We start from the raw sequence: 19,103 nt of genomic DNA on the forward strand, positions 1-19,103 counted from the left end.
AGCAAATTGTTTACATCGTAAGAATAGATTTCGTGCATGAGACTGGCTTGATTTGTTAGAAAGCACTAACGCAGATGAACTTTCATGCATTACATTTTTTGTGTAATTAAAAAATCACCTGCATATGCAGTTCGCAAGTGAGCTAACTGAAAGGGCCGTCCTTGGCCACGGCATGGAAAAAGTCCTCAGTTGCTGGTGGAGCCGGATTGACGACGACGATCAACTCGTGTTGGAGACCCATGACCGAAAGGATGGCCTCTAATGACGAGCCAATACCAACGTGAAGATGGCTACAGAAGCCGTACACTTGCTAAACCAACTGACATACAACCATTCATCAATGCGATATTGGATGAAAGCCTCTGCATGCCGTGTCAATCGTGGGGGTTGTTTGACCATTCTTCACCGAGGTGGTCAACGAAGATGCCTATCTCATCGGGATCCTCATTGGTAAAGCTCTGACTAAACTACGCTGTGCACAATGGTCCCCTTCTAAGCCTTAATCCAGCACTAGTGTGCATCTTGCTCAGCAAAGAAAGGCCGTGGTCTTGCCTTGCTTCTCTTCTTCGCAGGGACCCGGATGGAAGGACACGTCGTCCAGAGCGACGAAGCCTTTGGACGAGCCCAGGACGGTCCCCTCGAACACGACCTGTGGCAAGCAGGGCCCGCGTTAGCGAGCAGCAAGCGTGCGAATGCACTGAGACGAGTATTCTTCAGGCTCTCCCCCTCGCACGAAAGAAGGGCCCCCTGCCAGAAATGTTTGCCCGGTACATAAATGTTCTTCATCTGCAGGGCAGTGTATTGAAAAAATGTGTTGAGTTTTTGTCATAAATGAAGGAACGCTTCACGGGGAAGTCGACAACTTGCCCCGCCACAAGAAATGAGGAATTTCCACATGGGCAGTGACATGGCCCCATCTGTGGCGCATTCGCCGCTTGTTGCAGAGGTTCTGGTTATCCAAAAACATACGCAGCCATCTACACCACACTGGACGTGTGTCGGCGTCATGGTCAAAATTTACCTGGCAGGACCCTCCTGAAAAAAGTAGTCATGAGGCTCGGCGAGGCTTTCCTGAGTCAACAGGCGTGATAACAAAACAAATCAGGGCCTCTAGGGGCGTTGAGTGCCAGCCCATTGCATGTTGAACGGGGAGATGTTTAGATTTGTTTAACTTTGACGACATTATACTCAATTTAAAACAAACACAAAGTTAAGTAATGAAAAGCACGCGTGGTTTTTCCGTATCAATTTCAACGGTGGGAGAGCCGTGCAATTTCCATCTGTAATTCACCGCAGTACCTGCCCCGTCTTCAACAGAGAGACTGGGTTGTATTTATATTTTAAAATATTACTCTGCCCCAAGATGAAAGTTGATGTCCCCAAAAGGTTTTGACATTGTGGCTCTCCTTTAAAGATGCTGCCTCAGAAGCACCAACAACAACAACAAAAAATCCACGAGCCAAAGCCAAGCAGTGAATAAAAACTCATACCAGGTGAGAGCTGGCAGCCCTGAGCCCACGCGAGATGAGCTCTCGATAACATTGGTTGTTTCTAAGCGACACAGCGCTTTCTGACAACATCTTTGAGGAATGTCAGGAACACTTACATAGCATTACGACGACCCACGGTGTGAAATGTTAAATACCTTGCCTGGTATGCAGGAGGTCGTGGGTTCGATTCCAACCCTGACGCCTGTATATTTGGAGTTTGCATGTCTCTCTCCCCGTGGTTGTGTGGATTTTTCTCCGGATCCTCCGGTTTATCCCTCCACATTTAGAAACGGGCGTTTAGTGTATTTGGTTTGCCATACATTTCCACGTGATGAGCCACTTCGTTGAGCTATCATTTGTGGCCAGTTTGCTTCTGAAAAAGACCTAAATAGCTCAGTGGGCATTACCTGGTAAAATAAAAATATAGTTTAGCTTAGTTTTCATGGCCAATCATTGAAAATAATGGAACGACCACCCCCCTTCCACAATAGGAATGTGGAATTTCCTCTAATGACTCTGGGTCTCAAACAGGAGTGGGTGCAGCTCCGTTGCTTGTGTGAGCACGGAGGCGTTTGGATCCGCTTGACTTTGACAATGTTCCGTTCAATTTATGAACAAACTAAATTAGCAAAAGCTAAGCAATAAAGATCAAAGATTTGCACGTCATTTTTCTGGATCAACAACCCTGCCAATGACAAGATGGTTAAGTTAACGTGAACAAAAAAATAACTCAACACATTCGGCAATAACAGTGCCTTAAAAATGAAACACATGTTAAAGGTGACGTCGTTACGGCTAAGAAAAAGGACCGTCACCCGATATGTCACCTGTGATATATTTTTTTTTAATTTTAGTGTTATTGACGAATCTGTTGTGTTTTATTGTTAATGGTGCTTGAGCCAACGCAGCATCACCAAATAAGTTGTCGAACGAGGGTTAAATAGTTGAACCTTGCAAGAACCCAATTAAAATATAAACCTGAACTGTGGGGTCATGGGACGGAGTAGAAGGGATGCATTGTGGGAAGGGCTGACAACCAGAGGTGTGCCACGATCAGAAATTGTAATGAAGCTCAGAGAGCAACTGTGCCAATAGAGCCGTGGCGGTGGTTTCCAGACAGGGCTTGGTCACTCGTGTGGATATATTACACTCCGACATCTGCTGGGCTGTAAGGTGGCCAAGATAGAGCGGTGTAATAAACGGAGCAATGGACCAATCTGTGTGGACCTTGTGACTGCTATCCCCTCAAATGCAAAAATCTTTCTCCAGGGACACTTTTTTTGCTAATGAAATGTATAAAAATAAACAATCTTTGAAAAGCAATCGGCAAACTGGCCCAATGCAATAGCCTTCTGAAAAAATAAGTACCGAGTCTAATTGAGGCATTTCTTGATAAATAACGATTACTCGATATTGATAACCTCGTAAGGTTGCAACATCATCAACATAGCACAGACTAATCATTGCACATAATAATTATAATTAGATTTGTCAACAATTTTTTTGAGCCTCAACCGCTATTTCCAGTCCAGTCTAAAAGCCTCAAATTGACACTTTGAATAACCACAATGTACTCACATGTGCCAAGAGTGTTTCTCTCAAACTTCTTTAACCTGCTGGGTTTACGGCTCACAATATTCAACCCGTACCAGTCGGTGAAGGCGGCTGGGAGAGAGAGAGAGAGGGGTGGGGAGGTCCGAGAGGGCGAGGAATTTGCCTGTACTGGAATGCAGGCCCAATCCATCATCCTGGCACAGCCCATTGCCTCCAGGTGGTCTGAGGAGCATGGCAACCACACCTGTGGCAGGGCTAGGCAGGTAGACAATGCCATGAGGGCTAGTGCAGGCACCAACAAGTTGATTGTCCCAAGGAATGTAAGGTTACTCGAATAATGTCTGGTATGGGGCGAAGTTGGAAGTCACGAGTTAAAATCTCAGCCAAAGGGATAACGAAGCCTATCGTATCCGTAGGGTCATTGAAAACAAGTACAACGTTGTGCCGGGGTCAACAGCGATCGTCCAATGGATGAACTGTTCCTCAAACCGTGTCCGATCGAAGTGTGGCAGATGCAGCTATTTCCAATCACAAACGGATAACAACGGGTCACGCTGTGGTGTGAATGCGGTGAAATGCGATCTGTTCATCACTGCGCTATGAACCCGGCGACCAGAGTTTGATTCCCGATCACTGTCGAACATGAACGGTGAGTGATATCTCAAATAGTCCTGAGCCCCCCCCCCCCTCCCGCCCCACTCTAAACTTCACCAACCTGCACTGGCCAGAGTCGTGAAATTTTGCCCAACAAGCGCAGGCCTGACTGACGGTATGGGGGAGTCCTTCAACAAGCAGATTGACACGTATGTTCTGAAAATTTAAATATAAATGGCAATGTGCCAGGAGAACAGGCATTCAATTGCATAAAAGACTTTCACATTGCCCTTCATTTAGCCAGGGAAGACTCAATTGAATCTCAAGACCTTATTCAGGTTTACTGCATGGGACACTCAGCCAATTCTGTCTTCAATTGTTATAAGCATCGACAATAGCAGGACTGCCCAGATAAAGACACACAACCAGTGTGGAGGAATAGCGCTCAAATCTGCACAGACTGCTCAGCAATCTGCTTGCTGTACTATGACTTGCTTACCACCTCACAGCCATGCAGATAGGTGTCTAGTACATATCCCAAATGTCTGAACGATAATGCAATCCGCCCTCTAGAGCAGTGGTTGCAAGTGCCCATGTAATTTCTGAGATACGTTGGCTGCGTTACGGAGAACACAGCTAGAAAATACGTTACCACCACTGGCTTACATCCCAGGGATATGAATAATTGAAATGCTGACTCTCGGAGAAGGGGCATTTATCGTTATCATTCTTATTGTGCTTTTGAAAGGTACAAATGAGGCGTTACTCCTCTTCCCTCGATCGTACGGCCTTGAACGCTTTGCTCACGACAAACGTTGACAATCCTAAAGCGCTCGCCGATCCCTTGCCCTGGCCCAACGGGCGGACTGATTGAGCGACGAGGCGATCGCCGGCGGCCGTCGCGAAGGCGCGAGTTGCCTGGAAGGGGTGAGTCATTTCCAGATGCGTCGACGCCGCCTCCCAGCTGCCCAGGGTCGAACCGGCCCAGCGCCACAGCTCGTGGATGTAGCCGCCAGCTTCCCGCGCTCGCACCATGAGGCCATCCTCACCGCCACCCTCCACCTGCACGGGACGTCCACACAAGTTTTGGGTTGGCCCTCCTCTGGGAGCGTTTCAGATGTCGGTCGCCACCGACGTTAGCCGTGGCCGTAGATCAAAATCAGGTCCCCTGGATTCGGAGGGTAATTGTCAAACTACTGCGCCAATGCTAAACATTTTTTGTTAAATAATTACCAATTCTACAAGAGAATTACGACACTGATACAATGTATCGAATCGCTGGGAAGGGGATAATTGTTCTCTCTCTTGGCTGGTACTCGCAGGGTGGCACCATGGAGCTTGTACACAACAGCAGGAGTGAGCGGAGTGAAGTGCTGCCCCCCCCCCCCGCTGTGTGGAACAAAGGTCACTTCTTGACTTAAAGCTTTCGTGACTGCAGGAATTCATATTCTTTGGGTCTTGTGGTAAAGTCACGTGGATAGGTTCAAAGAAAGAATTATTAAAAACTACGACGATTCGATCGCAACACAAGCGATCGTCATCACCTGATGACGATTGCTTGTGCTACGCGACTTTACCGAAAGACCCAAAGAATAATCAGGAGGGTGAATAAAAATTAAAAAGGAGTCGGGGGGCAGCGTGGGGTTGTTTACGGCAGCGCTGTAGTATCAGAGGGGCCGGGGGGGGGATGAGGCCCCCTGCTGAAGGCTCAGCCCCCCGAATCATTCCCACGGTCAAATCAAAATATGTCGGTGCAATAACTAACACCAGTGGCAGCCTATCGTCACATACACAGAGCTAGCGGAATGCACGAGGCACAAAAGGAGAGCATACCTTTACTCATTGTATGAAGCGTTTAACATTTCGATTTAAAGCTTTCGTGACTGCAGGGATTCATCTTCTTGGTTCTTTCGGTAAAGTCCCGTAGAAGGGAAGTAATAAAATAATAAAAATAAAACATAATAAAATCAAATAATTCTCACGACGTTTCGGCTACAACGCAAGCAGCCGTCTTCTTCACCTGAAGGCGAAGAAGACGGCTGCTTGCGTTGTAGAGAATTAATTGATTTTATTATGTTTTATTTTTATTATTTTATTACTTCCCTTCTACGTGACTTTACCGAAAGAACCAAGAAGACGTTTAACATTTGTTAAAAGCTCAACATTGACTGTGTCGTGGCCCCCTTAAGTTTGCATAACCCCCCCGCCCCCCATTTGAACAAAAGGTCACCGCTACACGTGGCTGGCTAACTGTGACCCTAATGGCCCTTGCCTGGTAGTGAAAGCGAAGGCAGCCCGGCTGAGGGTCGTTCACCATCGGGGAAGCGAGGCGCGCCGTGCCTCCGAGCCCTTGGGTGCCGTGCCAATTCACGAGCAGGTAGTGGTGACCTGCACAACAAAAACACAAAGACAAAGTTCATCTTCTTGGTTCTTTCGGTAAAGGCACGTAGACTTTACCGAAAGAAGTCACGTAGACTTTACCGAAAGAACCAAGAAGATGAATCCCTGCAGTCACGAAAGCTTTAAATCGAAATTTAAAGACAAAGTTTTCCCCGCGTAACCAGAACAAGCTGTTGGGGCAAGCGCTGTTGGCGAGCGCATACAAAAGGCCGGTGGCCAGCACACCCTGTGGCGAAGTTTACACGCCACACTAGCGGAGACCGAGCACCGGTTTAGGTAATCGTCACTCGTGTTGGTGGTAGCCATGAGCGGGAATTGAACTCGGGTGGCTGGGGTTCGTCGCGCAGCGCGCTAATTACTGTGCCACACCCCCCCCCCCCCCTCCGTTCTAGTGCAGGCACAAATGCTACGACAACGACAACAACAGCGCTTGTCCTATACAAATAGACAGCTGCGTCTGCGTCGGCCGCATGACCTCATCCCTGAATGTGCAGAAATCCACTGCTACATCGTAGGCAATGAGTCACCCCATATCATTTGTGATATAAAAAAAATAAATGCGTGTAATCTGAGACACAATATCAAATAATGCATGATGAGATATTAAAACAGGCCAGCATGGCATTATGGGTAAACCCATAACATCCTGCTCGAACCTGATAGCCAACGGCGTGTTTTGTGTTTCAAATTTTCAGTGTTTTTTCGTTTCCCACTTGCTACATCAAAAAAACTACATAAGCAACAAACGAAATTATTTGTTGCACACTGCAACATCTCACGATGCAGGTTTATACATGAAATTATAATGATAATTATCCCTATGTCCTGCAGCACAACATTAACTGGTTTGTTTCCTATGAATTTGTGTTTTGTTTAACTTAACTTACGTAAGGCTTGGCAAAAAAATGTAAAATGAAGTAAATTTACAGTCTAATAAAATTCACGCTGTCAAAATGTTCTTTCTCAAAGTCCCTTTCCAAGTGCAGCTTCTGGAACTGGTTGGCAATTGGACAAATAAGATAATACAGTATATCGTAAACAGCTCATGGGCCACATCTGTGGAGGGATTTTTTTTATATTTTCAATGTGATCAGTCTCCTTAATCTTAATGAAATCTGGAAGGGACTTTGCTGACAACCGTGATCAATTTGATGTCACTCCGATTTAAAATGCCAAATTACACATGGGAAAAACACACACAATAACCAGCAGCAACAAAAATGCACGCGAAAATCTCCGTACAACTCACAACGACTGCTGGGGCAAAGTGCTGTTGGCGAGCACCTATTAAAATCCGGCACGACACACAAGGGGATCTGTGCAACCAGAACCGTGGCTGGCCACCTATCTCTCCGCGGTGCTGGTGAGTGTTCGTGGTACCCGCTAATCATTTATAACGAGTGGACCTATGGGGAGGCCAAGCAGCAGTTCAGATATCACTCATCACTTGTGTGAGCAACTGGCAGTGAGTCAAACTCAGCCGCCAGGTATGAAGCGCGTTGCACGATGCACTGCACCGCCAATCCCCGTGTATGCAACTAAAAAACTTTACGCATCCATTTAACGTTACAGACTACATAACCTCCTCCCCCCTTAACTTGTATTTAAGGGCTTGTCTCTTGAAAATGTTGCCTCACTTGATACAGTAAATCTAGCTGTGACGGTCCCACCTGATGACTTGTGTTGCCTCCGAAACGTCGAGATTTAGAATTTTATTTCTATTATTATTTCTATTATTTTATTTTTATTATTTATTTTTATCTACGTGACTTTACCGAAAAAACCTAAGAGTATGAATCCTTGCAGTCACGAAAGCTTCAAATCTAGAACGTTACAGACTGTTGGGGCAAATTTCTATGAGTTAGCGCCAAGCAAAGGCGGCACAGCGAGCAAGATACCACGTGCACACAATTACCCCGTCACGTTTCCCTCCCTACCACCCATCAGGTACTCATGTTATACTGGTTGCTCGAGAGAAGGCTATGTTCGTATTCATATTTTCAGATTCCAGTTTCTAATCATAGCCAAGTAGGGGGCAGGGGGTGATGGTCCCCCCCCACCCATCCGTTTTGAGATTACTAAAATGGCTAAGTTATTGGTGTTAGAAGAGAAAATACATTCACTGTTTTTATTATTAATGTCGGGCTCCATGTTAAAATCTTGAAATTTTGGGACTGCCTTTCTCCCTGGAAAGTGTCTAGATCCGCTTACGTTCCCACTTGGTCTTGTGGTGCAGTGCACGGACAACTCACTGTCACAACCACTCACGCAAACCCATCATCAAGTGACAATACTCTTTGTTTACCAAGCCACAGTGTTGTCGGTGATGAGGCACAGCCAAACAAAAAACGGCCGTCAGTTGAAAACAAGAGAAAAATCACATCAAGTGGATTAGGCGCCGAGGCACCTGCGAAGGCTGTTTATAAATCAGCGTGATGACGGGGTGAGCGGGGTGAGACTGAGGCTCCCACTCTCAGCTCAGAGGGACAGACGACGGTAACGAATCATCGTGTGGGCGGGCACACGGCTCCGTGTCAAAGCTCCGTCTCCCAAGTCGCGAGCAACTCCGGGAGGCGAATCTGTGTGGTAATGATGCCCAGCCGTGAAAGAAGTTTAAAAATATCTCGAAACTTCCCACCCCCCACCCCGACCCCCAAGAGGAGCAAAATTATATAACCGTTGTTAGATTGAAAGGCTCTGCGTCTCTGAAAGTGTTATTTTTTGTCCAGATTCAGGATGTTTTGCTCATCAGAAAAGAGTGCTGCAGGTAAGTGATGCATTTGACGACAACCTGCGCTCAATGGGAGGAGGTCATATTCTTAGTTTTTTTCGGTAAAGTCACGTAGGTAAAAAATTTTTAAATTAATAAAAGTAAAATAAAATAAAAATCACGACGTTTCGGAGGCCACACACGCCTCCATCTTTAACTTTTTTTACCTACGTGACTTTACCGAAAAAACCCAAGAATATTAATCCTTGCAGTCACGAAAACTTCAAATCTGGGAGGAGGTCAGTAGATTCCCTCGACTGCTCCCGTCGTCTGGAACGTCCTCTCTGGCCTCACCAGACGCTCTCGCTTGACGCTCTCCTCTGCCTACGACGGACTCGTTCTCTCCATGATGGACTCATTCTCTCCATGCTGGACTCATTCCCTCCATGCTGGACTCATTCCCGCCATGCTGGACTCATTCTCTCCATGATGGACTCATTCTCTCCATGCTGGACTCATTCCCTCCATGCTGGACTCATTCCCTCCATGATGGACTCATTCTCTCCATGCTGGACTTGTTCTCTCCATGCTGGACTCATTCTCTCCATGCTGGACTCATTCTCTCCATGCTGGACTCATTCTCTCCATGCTGGACTCATTCTCTCCATGCTGGACTCATTCTCTCCATGCTGGACTCATTCTCTCCATGCTGGACTCATTCCCTCCATGCTGGACTCATTTTCAGCTGCACTGCATTGGAGTTTATTTGTCTCCTGCCTCTCACAACTCCCATAGAACCCCCCCCCCCCTCTTCCCCCAGCCCGCCAACAAAGTGTTGCTGCTGATGCCGTGAAGCACTGCTGTAGCAACCAAAACCCTGCAGACGAGACTCGAGAAGGTGAAACGAGTCCACGCTTTGCCTGCTGGTGACATATGTTGGGAGGAAAACTTATTTTCCCGTGCGGCAATTGGCCAATGGACCTAACGTAGCGAAACGCGTTCCCTTGGATAATTCGTGTAACTAAGTGTCTAGACGCCCTATGACCAAATAACCAGAATTTTTTCCCCTATCGCACGAGATCTCAGAAAGCTGAGCAGGATTGAGCGTGGATAGTGCTCGGATGGGCGACCACCACGTATTAAACAGGTGTTATAGGCTGCAGCAGAATCCATCGTTTTAATGTGCTAAACTGCATCGTCTATGCGTCCCTCGTTCTCACCAGGCCACACGCCGACCGGCGATGTGAAGCATGGTCATAGTAACCTCCACGACCCCGCGCAGCAGGGAGAGGCTCGGTATACCTATCAGCTGATTAAAAACAACAAAAAACACAGGGCCGTGCACGTCCGTGTCTCTAGAGCAATTGCGAACCCCGATCGTATTGTGCGGTGGTATCGGTGACGTGCACTGACGGAGCTGATGGCCCGCGTCCATGGAGGACGGATCGACGGGGAATGTCGATCCGAGGTCTTGGCGGTGGCTTTTGCGTTCGTGACTTGCGGTCCGAGTGAGCCACTCACCCTGCTGGCTCAGGAAGCTGTCGTGGTCCAGGGGTCGGTTGTAAAGTGCCGGGTAACGTCGCCCGCCCCCTCGCATGGCCCACGACGCCTCCTCCTCCGCCTCGTTCTCGTAGCCGCACAGATGCTCCTCCTCGAAGCCGCACGCTGCACCCGCACGGCGGAGGCGGTCACCGCTGACGAGCCTCAAGCACACCGATCGTACGACACGCCGAGTGTGGAGACGTATACAACGCAACTATTTATATTGCACCCGGTAAGGCCCACTGAGCTCTGTTTTAGAAGAAACCCTGGCCACAAATGATAGCTCAACGAAGTGGCTTATCACGTGTAAATGTAAAGCAGCCATATACTCTAAACTCATGTTGATTCTAAATGTGAAGGGGATTAATTGGAGGACCCGGAGAAAAATCAACACGACTACAGGGAGAGAGACATGCAAATTCCAAATATTGAGGAGTCAGAGTCGGGATAGAATCACAACCTCCTGTATACCAGGTGAGGTAGTTGACATCTCGCCACCGTGGCACCGTATACGTGAGCACAAAGAAATGCATGGAAAGTGAAAATATGTAAGCAAAAAATACCTATACAGCTGAAAATGTGTATTACAAAACACTCTGTACCTAAATCTTGACTTAAAGCTTTCGTGACTGCAGGAATTCATACTCTTTGGGTCTTTCGGTAAAGTCACGTAGATAGAAAAATACAATAAAAATCACGACGTTTCAATCGCAACACACGCAATCGTCTTCAGGTGAAAACATATTTCTCCTGCCTCAGCAGTTCGCCTGCTCTATTTTGTCAGACGATTGCTTAAGTTGCGATTGAAACGTCGTGATTTATTTTTATTGTTCTATCTACGTGACTTTACCAAAAGACCCAAAGTGTACTCTATACTTACCTGAATAAGAGATACATAAAAATATATTTACACGTAAATAGGTAGGTCTCATACATGCTAACGACTCCCTGTATAGCTTATAACAGACTGTTGGGGTAATTGCTGTTAGCGAGCACATCGAAAGGCAAACACGGTGCTCAGATAATAAAAGTCGGTCCTCCGGCTTGCAGCGCAGCGTGCTAACCACTGCGCCACCGCTCCCCAGACATAACGACAACGATGCCCTGCATGGCCCTACAACAGACTAGTTTGGGCCAGTGCCGTTCGTGGGAGCGCACACTTGCACACACGATACCACCACCTCCACAGGTTACTCGAACCGGCCATCAAGAACAGAATGACCCCGTGACATCACGGTAATACAACCCCTGCCCTTTTTTTTGACTACGCTCAAGAAAATGCCGTGTCAGAAGTAAACGTCTCGGTGAGCGAAAGCCACGAGCTATGAGGGGGTAGAGAGGAAGCAGCACAAACGAGGCTTGGGGGTAGGGGAGTGCACAGGAAAGTTGGGTCACTCATGGATAGGGTGAAGGAGGTGGGGGGGTAAACAGCAGCACTTATACAGAACACGACAGGAGACACGGACAATCACAACCACATGTGTGGCCAGAAGCGATGGGGGGGGGGGGGGTCGGGCTGTGTAAAGCGAGCAGTGGGGGGCGAGTCTCACCCAGGCAGAACCTGTCCGAGAGGCTGATTTCCTCTATCGCCACCACCACAGCTCCCTCGCTCAGCGTAGCCTCGAACACCAGCTGTGGGAGCAAGGAGGCGGTGAAGGAGACGGCGCGTGCCACGTGGCGGCTGCCCGCGCCTGTCATCCGGTGACACGGAGGCGAGGTTGGTGGACCACGGGAGAGACTTGGCCATTATTTGAAAGCGCATGTGCACCAGGAGGGCCGGAGGTTTGCTATTTATTAGCGGCAGTAATGCAAGTAGGTTTTTCACCGATTTTTTTAAAAACCTATTCAATAACTAAATGTTAAAGTACCTCTCTGCTCGGGGGGGGGGGGCATTGGTGAAATGCATTGTGCACTGATTTGTGAACCCGATGACTTGCGTTCGATTCCCAGTCACGGTAAACATTAGCGACGAGTGATATCCGAACCGGTCCCTGGACGAGCACTTTGCAAGGGCTGGTATGGAGCAAAATAAGTTCAACGTATGTACATACAAGCCAGCAGTCGATGAACAAAGTGGTGCAATTCTTTTTTTTTAATGAACCTCCACGCTCAAACAATTGTGGAGCTTCATCTCCACTCGCGGTCCTGAGCTCGTGGTGGAAATCCTAAATCTCCTCTTTTGCAGACCCATATCACCACGTGCTGCAATCTGAGGTATGTAAATGTATTCTTGGTTCTTTCGGTAAAGTCACGTTGATAGAAAATAACAATAACAGATAATAAAATAATAAAAATATAATAAATTGAAAATAATAAAAGCAAAAAAACCCACGACGTTTCGATCGCAACACAAGCGGTCGTCATTTTTATTAAATTTTATTATCTGTTATTTTTTATTACATTTTCAATCTACGTGACTTTACCGAAAGAACCAAGAATATGAATTCCTGCAGTCACGAAAGCTTTGAGCATGTAAATGTGCTATTTTATTCATCTTGAAGGGACGGTGGTCTGAGCTTGGACTCGGAATCCTGACCTGAAATCACAATCTCACAAGCGGCGTCATTGTTGCTCAACCAGTAATTACCAAGTGCCCTTGTGCGCACACAATCGTTTGGCTTTGCTTATCTCCACCCCTACCACGGACCGAAATGCCACATTCCTACGGCAGTGCTTGGCCACTCCGTATGACGACCACTGCTGACGATGCGGTTATTGCCAGCTGAGCAGTCTAGACTCAAACCGACGTGCAAAAAAACACGTCTCACTGCCCCCCAGACGATTTAAAAAAACACAGAAACGCGCATTGAAACACAACGCAAATGCGCACGCACTTCAGCGGAGTGTTACGCGGATTTCAGTGTTGTTTCTTCAGTCGGCATGGGACACGTTGGCACCCTTCCACGGCGTTACAATGTCTCTGCAGGCTCCCGTCCTGGCCACGGTACGGCTACTGCCGAACCAGCGCAGGCAGCGGCAACATCTGCAGCGGCGGTAACTCCACGTGGCACCCGGCCAGCCCAATGCCCTAAACCACCCTTTCAATTAATAAACACCAAAATGGCAGACCAGACGTTCTGCTCTCTAACACCCCCGTATAACCGACAGAGATTAAATCTGGTGGTTATTGCAAACATGATTAGCCGAGGTATACCGAGCTCTGCGATCTTACATTTACTTGCAAATTCCATCTCTAGCCCTGCCCACTTACCCTTGGGTTGTGCCCTTCTCAGACCTATATAACCTTTGACTGCAGCGGCTCTCTCGCTGCATTTCTTCCTGCCTCAGCAGTCTGCCTGCTGTGCTTTTTCACCTGAAGACGATTGTTTGTGTTGCGATCGAAACGTCGTGATTTTTTAAAATAATTTAATTATTTTTCTACCTACGTGACTTTACCGAAAGACCCAAAGAGTGTGCCTACAATCTAGATCTGAAGTTTGTCTACAGAGATTGTTGAAGCTGCTTAGTTTGTTACCCTTCTCCATGCACCTTCGACTAGCACGGTTGGCTACGTACGTTGCGAAATAAGTTCAACATATATACAAACGTACTCTTCTGCCCTTCTTGCCGTCATTGCACCGGCCCACTGGGCGAACGGCAATTCGCCTGGCGAGTTCGTCCTCGAGTTGGGCGCGCACGCACTCGTCAGGAGCCAATTGAGCTGCCGGCCGATTGAAACTGAGTTGAGATCTCGAGTTGAGCCGAGAGTGTGATGGGCCCAATGGGGAAGGCAAATCCTTGCTGCTTGCCTCACCCACAGCTCCTACGTTGACAGGGGCTTGGGTCTGCCAACCTGGATGGAAACGTTTAAGCGCGTTGCTGAAATCGTTGACAGCTGCCCACTGTGCTGGTGTCGAATTGCGACGGTGGTTGGAGTTGGTGGGAAGCCTCAAGCCAACACAATTATGACCTTATAACATGAGTCATGCTGTTATTGTTTTTGTTTTTTGGTGGGGGGGGGAGGGGCGGGGGGTGGGAGTACTTGCTGAATTCACAAACCCAATCTTTGGAGACTGACACGGTGACTCATGCTGTAAATAAAAGACAAAGATCCCCCGTAAAGCCTTCACAGACTTTTGGGGCAAGTGCTGTTAGCGAGCACCTATGAACGCCGGCACGGCACACGAGGGGGTGGGTGGCCAGCACCACGCCCGGCCGCCTTTGTCTCCCCAGTGGCGATGTTACACACAGCACCAGGTACTAATTTGAGGCTGAGTTGACCTAGGGGAGGCCCAGGACCGGTTCAGATAATCGTCACCGGTGTTGGCTAACCGCTACACTACCGCTCTCCACAACGTGATAACCACTGGCACACATCTCCACACACAACCACGCATTCACACACACACACGCTGAATCAGTTCTAGTATTTGGCTGTAGTTAAAGAATTTCGATAAATTGTAGAAGAGTTAAATAAACAGCAGCTCTACCTTGTGAAACATGTTAAATACATGCGCCTTTTGGCGTCATCTGGTCCAACACCATATGAGACTAGGCTCTAAGGAAAGCTGTCTCGGGTGTGGACCAATCAACTTCAAGGACAGTGCATACATTATCAGAGTTATGTTTTTTGTTTGCATTATGACTGCAGGTATTGTGGTCTATGCAAACATGACTCCTTGTAAAAAAAGTGTCAGTTTGGTTGCCAGAGATGAAAGAGTAAAAAAACAATTATCACACATGCCTGCATGTATGGTACAATGCAACATTTCTACCGACAAGAAACATGCGGGAGTCAGTTTCCAGATACTCGTTGTGAGATCCGGCCAAAAGTCACTGAGCTGGGTGACGACACTGAAGAAACCCGTGAAACTCGAAACAATGACTGTGTGCAAATGTGACAGCTGACACGTTCCTGAGCTCATAGAATGCATGCTGTGGTTTCACTGCTTTACACGTGACATCCTATGACAGCATCTGAGAAATGTTTGAATAAACATGCAGTTTTCCTCATAAAATGTATTTTTCTTAGCATTTCTATGAGCTACAAACATAAAAAAGAAAGAACAAAAAGGCGAGACACGCAGGGACACAATGTACATACAAAAGACTAGGATACCCCCATGTAGCCTGGATAGATTGTTGAGACAAGTGTTGTTAGTGAGCGCCTATTAAGGGCTGACACGGTGCACAAGGAAGTGGTTTGGCCAACTCCATGCCCGGCCACCTTTTTCTGCTCAATGCAGATGATTACACACCGCACCGAGTACTCATTTAAGGCCGAGTCTACCTCGAGGAGGCCCGGCCGTGCGCTAACCGCTGAGCTGCCGATTTGAATGATCTTTTGACAATTCGCATTTTTATTCCAGTTCAGCGATCCCATTGGAATTGTATCGCAATCGAATGATTCCACCCTCAACCAGTATATATACAAGGACTGTCTTCTTGGAATTTCTCTTACTTGATACAGCTATCGTGCTGTGACGGTTCCACCTGAAGACAGAGGCTTGTGTTGCCTCCGAAACGTCGTGATTTTTATTTTATTTTTATTTTACTTTTATTAATTTTAAAAAAAATTTTACCTACGTGACTTTACCGAAAAAACCTAAGAATATGAATGATTCACACCAAACGTGGCCGTTCAAAGTCGGTCTTTACTATGCAAAATGTTCAGAATCCTGGGGGTGGTGAGATTGACTGGAGGAGCTATGCCCACGCTTAATTAATAGAGAGTGCGGGGCAGATATGTTGCGAGTGAGCATTCATGGAATTTCCATGCACATGTATTACAGGAAATTGCTATAAATACTACATATGCTTGTCTTTTTTTAAATGCTCTACTCTGGTGTGCATGTAATGCATAATGTACAGCATGTGGAAGGGGAATATGCTTCAGGCCGTACATACATCCATAACAGAGGTTTTTTTTGGGTTAGATCGCGTAAATATATAAATGTGTCGTTAAAACCGCCACCACCCGACACAGCCGACTAGTAAGGGTTGTCACGCAAACAGAACGTGGCCAATTCGTCACTAGTACAGCACACCGGTGTGTCGGAGAGCCAAGCCACAACATTTACAATCTGAGTACGACGTTTCGCCAGAAAATTACAACTAGCTTCATCAGGCGACAGCCAGATTTGGTCGCGAAAGCCTACGTGTTACACGTACGTACATGCAACTGGTACATATGCACAGCCCTTTTGCCAATCCACTGCTGGATGAGGGCTGCCCCACACCATGCCAGCCAAGGGGGTAAGCTCACGATAACGTCCGAGTGGGTGATGGCTGGGGACATGGACGCTGGAGCATAGAAGAACCGTACAACAGTGGATCCTGGTGCACTCGCTCCTTTGCTCTCTGTTCTGTGATTGGTGGTCACCCAAACACGCCCTATCCCAGGACCAACCTGCTTAGCTTCTGAGATCCTAAGACACTGTGCACATTTGGTCATTGGCATATGCGTGCATAAGCTTGACGCGTATATAAATAATTTTTTTCGAACCAGACCACAGTCCAATACGTTCATGCATCTGAGGAATAAATTAAGAACGATGATAGATGGCGCTTGCTTGGTGCAGCCAGACAAGCGTCCCAGCGCTCTTGACACCGCTGAAGCCTCCGGTCGAAACGGAAAATCCAGAAAAGCAACGACATTCATACCAGAGAAAGTTCAATTTGCTGCATTACCCACGCTGATGATTCAACGGGCGGAAAGAGCCGTGGCGCCGTGGTTAGCGTACGGCGCGGTGAAACGGCGACCAGAGTTCGAATCCCTGGTTTACGGTTGGCATCAGTGGCAACTCATATCTGACCCGGTTTTTGACCAGCCCTTTGTTAACCCGCACTGACCAGCGTGGTGAAGTATGGTCAAACAACCCCGATGATTGACAATTGTGTCGGCGGGGGGGGGGGCGAAGAGGACTTCATACCAGCAGTGGACAAAAGGGTCATGCAGGAAACAGGAACCTTTTTTCAACAAACACACGCAACTTCTTGTATTTTTAGCAACTTCTATCATCCGTTAGGTGCCCAGGCTCTTACACTAAGGGTATAGAAGTAGCAGGCGGTGCTCACTAAATTTAGCGAGACGAAACCACACCAATTGCGGACGTAAGTGCACATGTTTACGTTTTTCTCATTGCCGGCGTGATTAATCACACGCAGCAGAAACCAGTCATCGCTTGCGTCTCGAGTGTCTGGCGTGGAAATCACGTGGGCCACGGCGGCGTCGCGAATCTGAAGGCTTACTCCTTCGGAGAGGTTTCCTGGGCATCTGTTCTTGCTTAGACGTGAAAGGGGGGGGGGGGGGGGGGCTGACTGGCGCTGCCGTGAGCGTTAATCGCAAGGGGAAGTTGCCCCGAGTCGTCATGCACAGCCGTTGCCGGGACCTCTCGAGCCACAACGCTCTGGGGCTGAGCGGCAAGAAGTACGTTTTTGTTCAGGGTTAGATCGCGTAAAATCCGTAAATATACAAACCCGCAAACACCCAACGCAGCCAATTAGTAAGGTTTGTCACGTAAGCAGAACATGCCATCGGTGTGTTGTAGACCAAATCCACTACATTTACAATCTGAGTACGACGTTTCGCCAGTAATTACAACCAGCATCATCAGTCGGCAGCCAGATTTGTTGATGATATTGGTCGCGAAAGCCTACGTGTTTCAGTCTACATTCTACCCCCTGCCCCCCTCTCACCCGAAGACCTCTACCGTGCGGTAACTTCTGTACCATAAAAGACTGCCCAGGAAATCGAGCCTAACGGCTCATTGGGCCTTTCCTGCTGAAATACATAAACACAATTACAGAAAATAAACACATTTGCAAATACATAATCGCATTTTATACACTGACATACCATTCACACCACAGCATACTGGTATTCGTGAACGAAAGAATCACGGTCATGAATAGTGTAAACCAGACACCTAAACTGTTTTTTACTTCATTGCATATCATCAATAGGGAGTGGCCTTGGCATAGTGGGATTCCTAAGCCAACTGCACAGTGTCAGCTTGCAAGGTCAAATCGCTTCCCATCGTGCACATGCTGAGTAATACACTCGTCATGTCGTGTCCACGATCATCATACATACATGTGTTGGACTGGATCAACTGCTGTTAGGAAGCATCACCACGGCAGGATGACAGTGACATTCCCTTTCGGACAGTGCCGCTGTCCACTGCACTCGTTTTTTCGGGTTGTGCCAAACAGCTCTCCGATGCGTTTTCGGATTTTGCAAAGTGCTGCTCATCACGATGTCTGACGTTTAGCTGCAGATACTGGGAGCTTCTTCGAGAGCCCATGTCCTGAACAAGTTCCTGGCACATGAATTCGGTTTCAGAAGAAATTTCCAGGACACGGAGCGAAACGTCGGACATCATTTGACGATTCACTCCGGATTGAAAACTCATTTCTTTAGAACTGCTTTTGTGATAATTGGATTTTTACCCTTTTATCTGGCACCTTTTTTTTACAAGAGTCATGTTTGCATAGACCACAATACCTGCAGTCATAATGCAAACAAAAAACATAACTCTGATAATGTATGCATTGGACCAGATGACGCCAAAAGGCCTTTTGGCGTCACCTGGTCCAACACCATGTTATACTAGGCTCTAAGGAAAGCTATCTCGGGTGTGGACCAATCAACTTCAAGGACAGTGCATACATTATCAGAGTTATGTTTTTTGTTTGCATTATGACTGCAGGTATTGTGGTCTATGCAAACATGACTCCTTGTAAAAAATGTATCAGTTTTGGTGCCAGATAAAAGGGTAAAAAACCAATTATCATATTTATTACTGACAAATGAGGTTCCAATGGTGTAACTGCTTAGTTTTTTGTCCTTCCCCGCACCTCCGATCAGCATT

General features: G+C 47.3%; 1 protein-coding gene across 1 annotated transcript in view; it reads right to left on the reverse strand.

Moving 5' to 3' along the window:
• Positions 1–19,103, reverse strand: part of MAMDC2 (MAM domain containing 2) — a 41,600-nt gene that overhangs the window by 13,048 nt on the left and 9,449 nt on the right. Inside the window, exons 4-8 of the mRNA XM_061553797.1 lie at positions 11,841–11,922; positions 10,270–10,413; positions 5,911–6,026; positions 4,557–4,700; positions 553–649 (exon numbers count right to left, since the gene is read on the reverse strand). Coding sequence (XP_061409781.1) covers positions 553–649; positions 4,557–4,700; positions 5,911–6,026; positions 10,270–10,413; positions 11,841–11,922 — 583 coding nt within the window. The remainder of the gene's footprint in view (positions 1–552; positions 650–4,556; positions 4,701–5,910; positions 6,027–10,269; positions 10,414–11,840; positions 11,923–19,103) is intronic.

This window comes from Lethenteron reissneri, chromosome 18 (assembly GCF_015708825.2).
Source record: "Lethenteron reissneri isolate LAM-NWPU_2019-01 chromosome 18, ASM1570882v1, whole genome shotgun sequence".
Lineage (NCBI taxonomy): Eukaryota > Metazoa > Chordata > Hyperoartia > Petromyzontiformes > Petromyzontidae > Lethenteron > Lethenteron reissneri.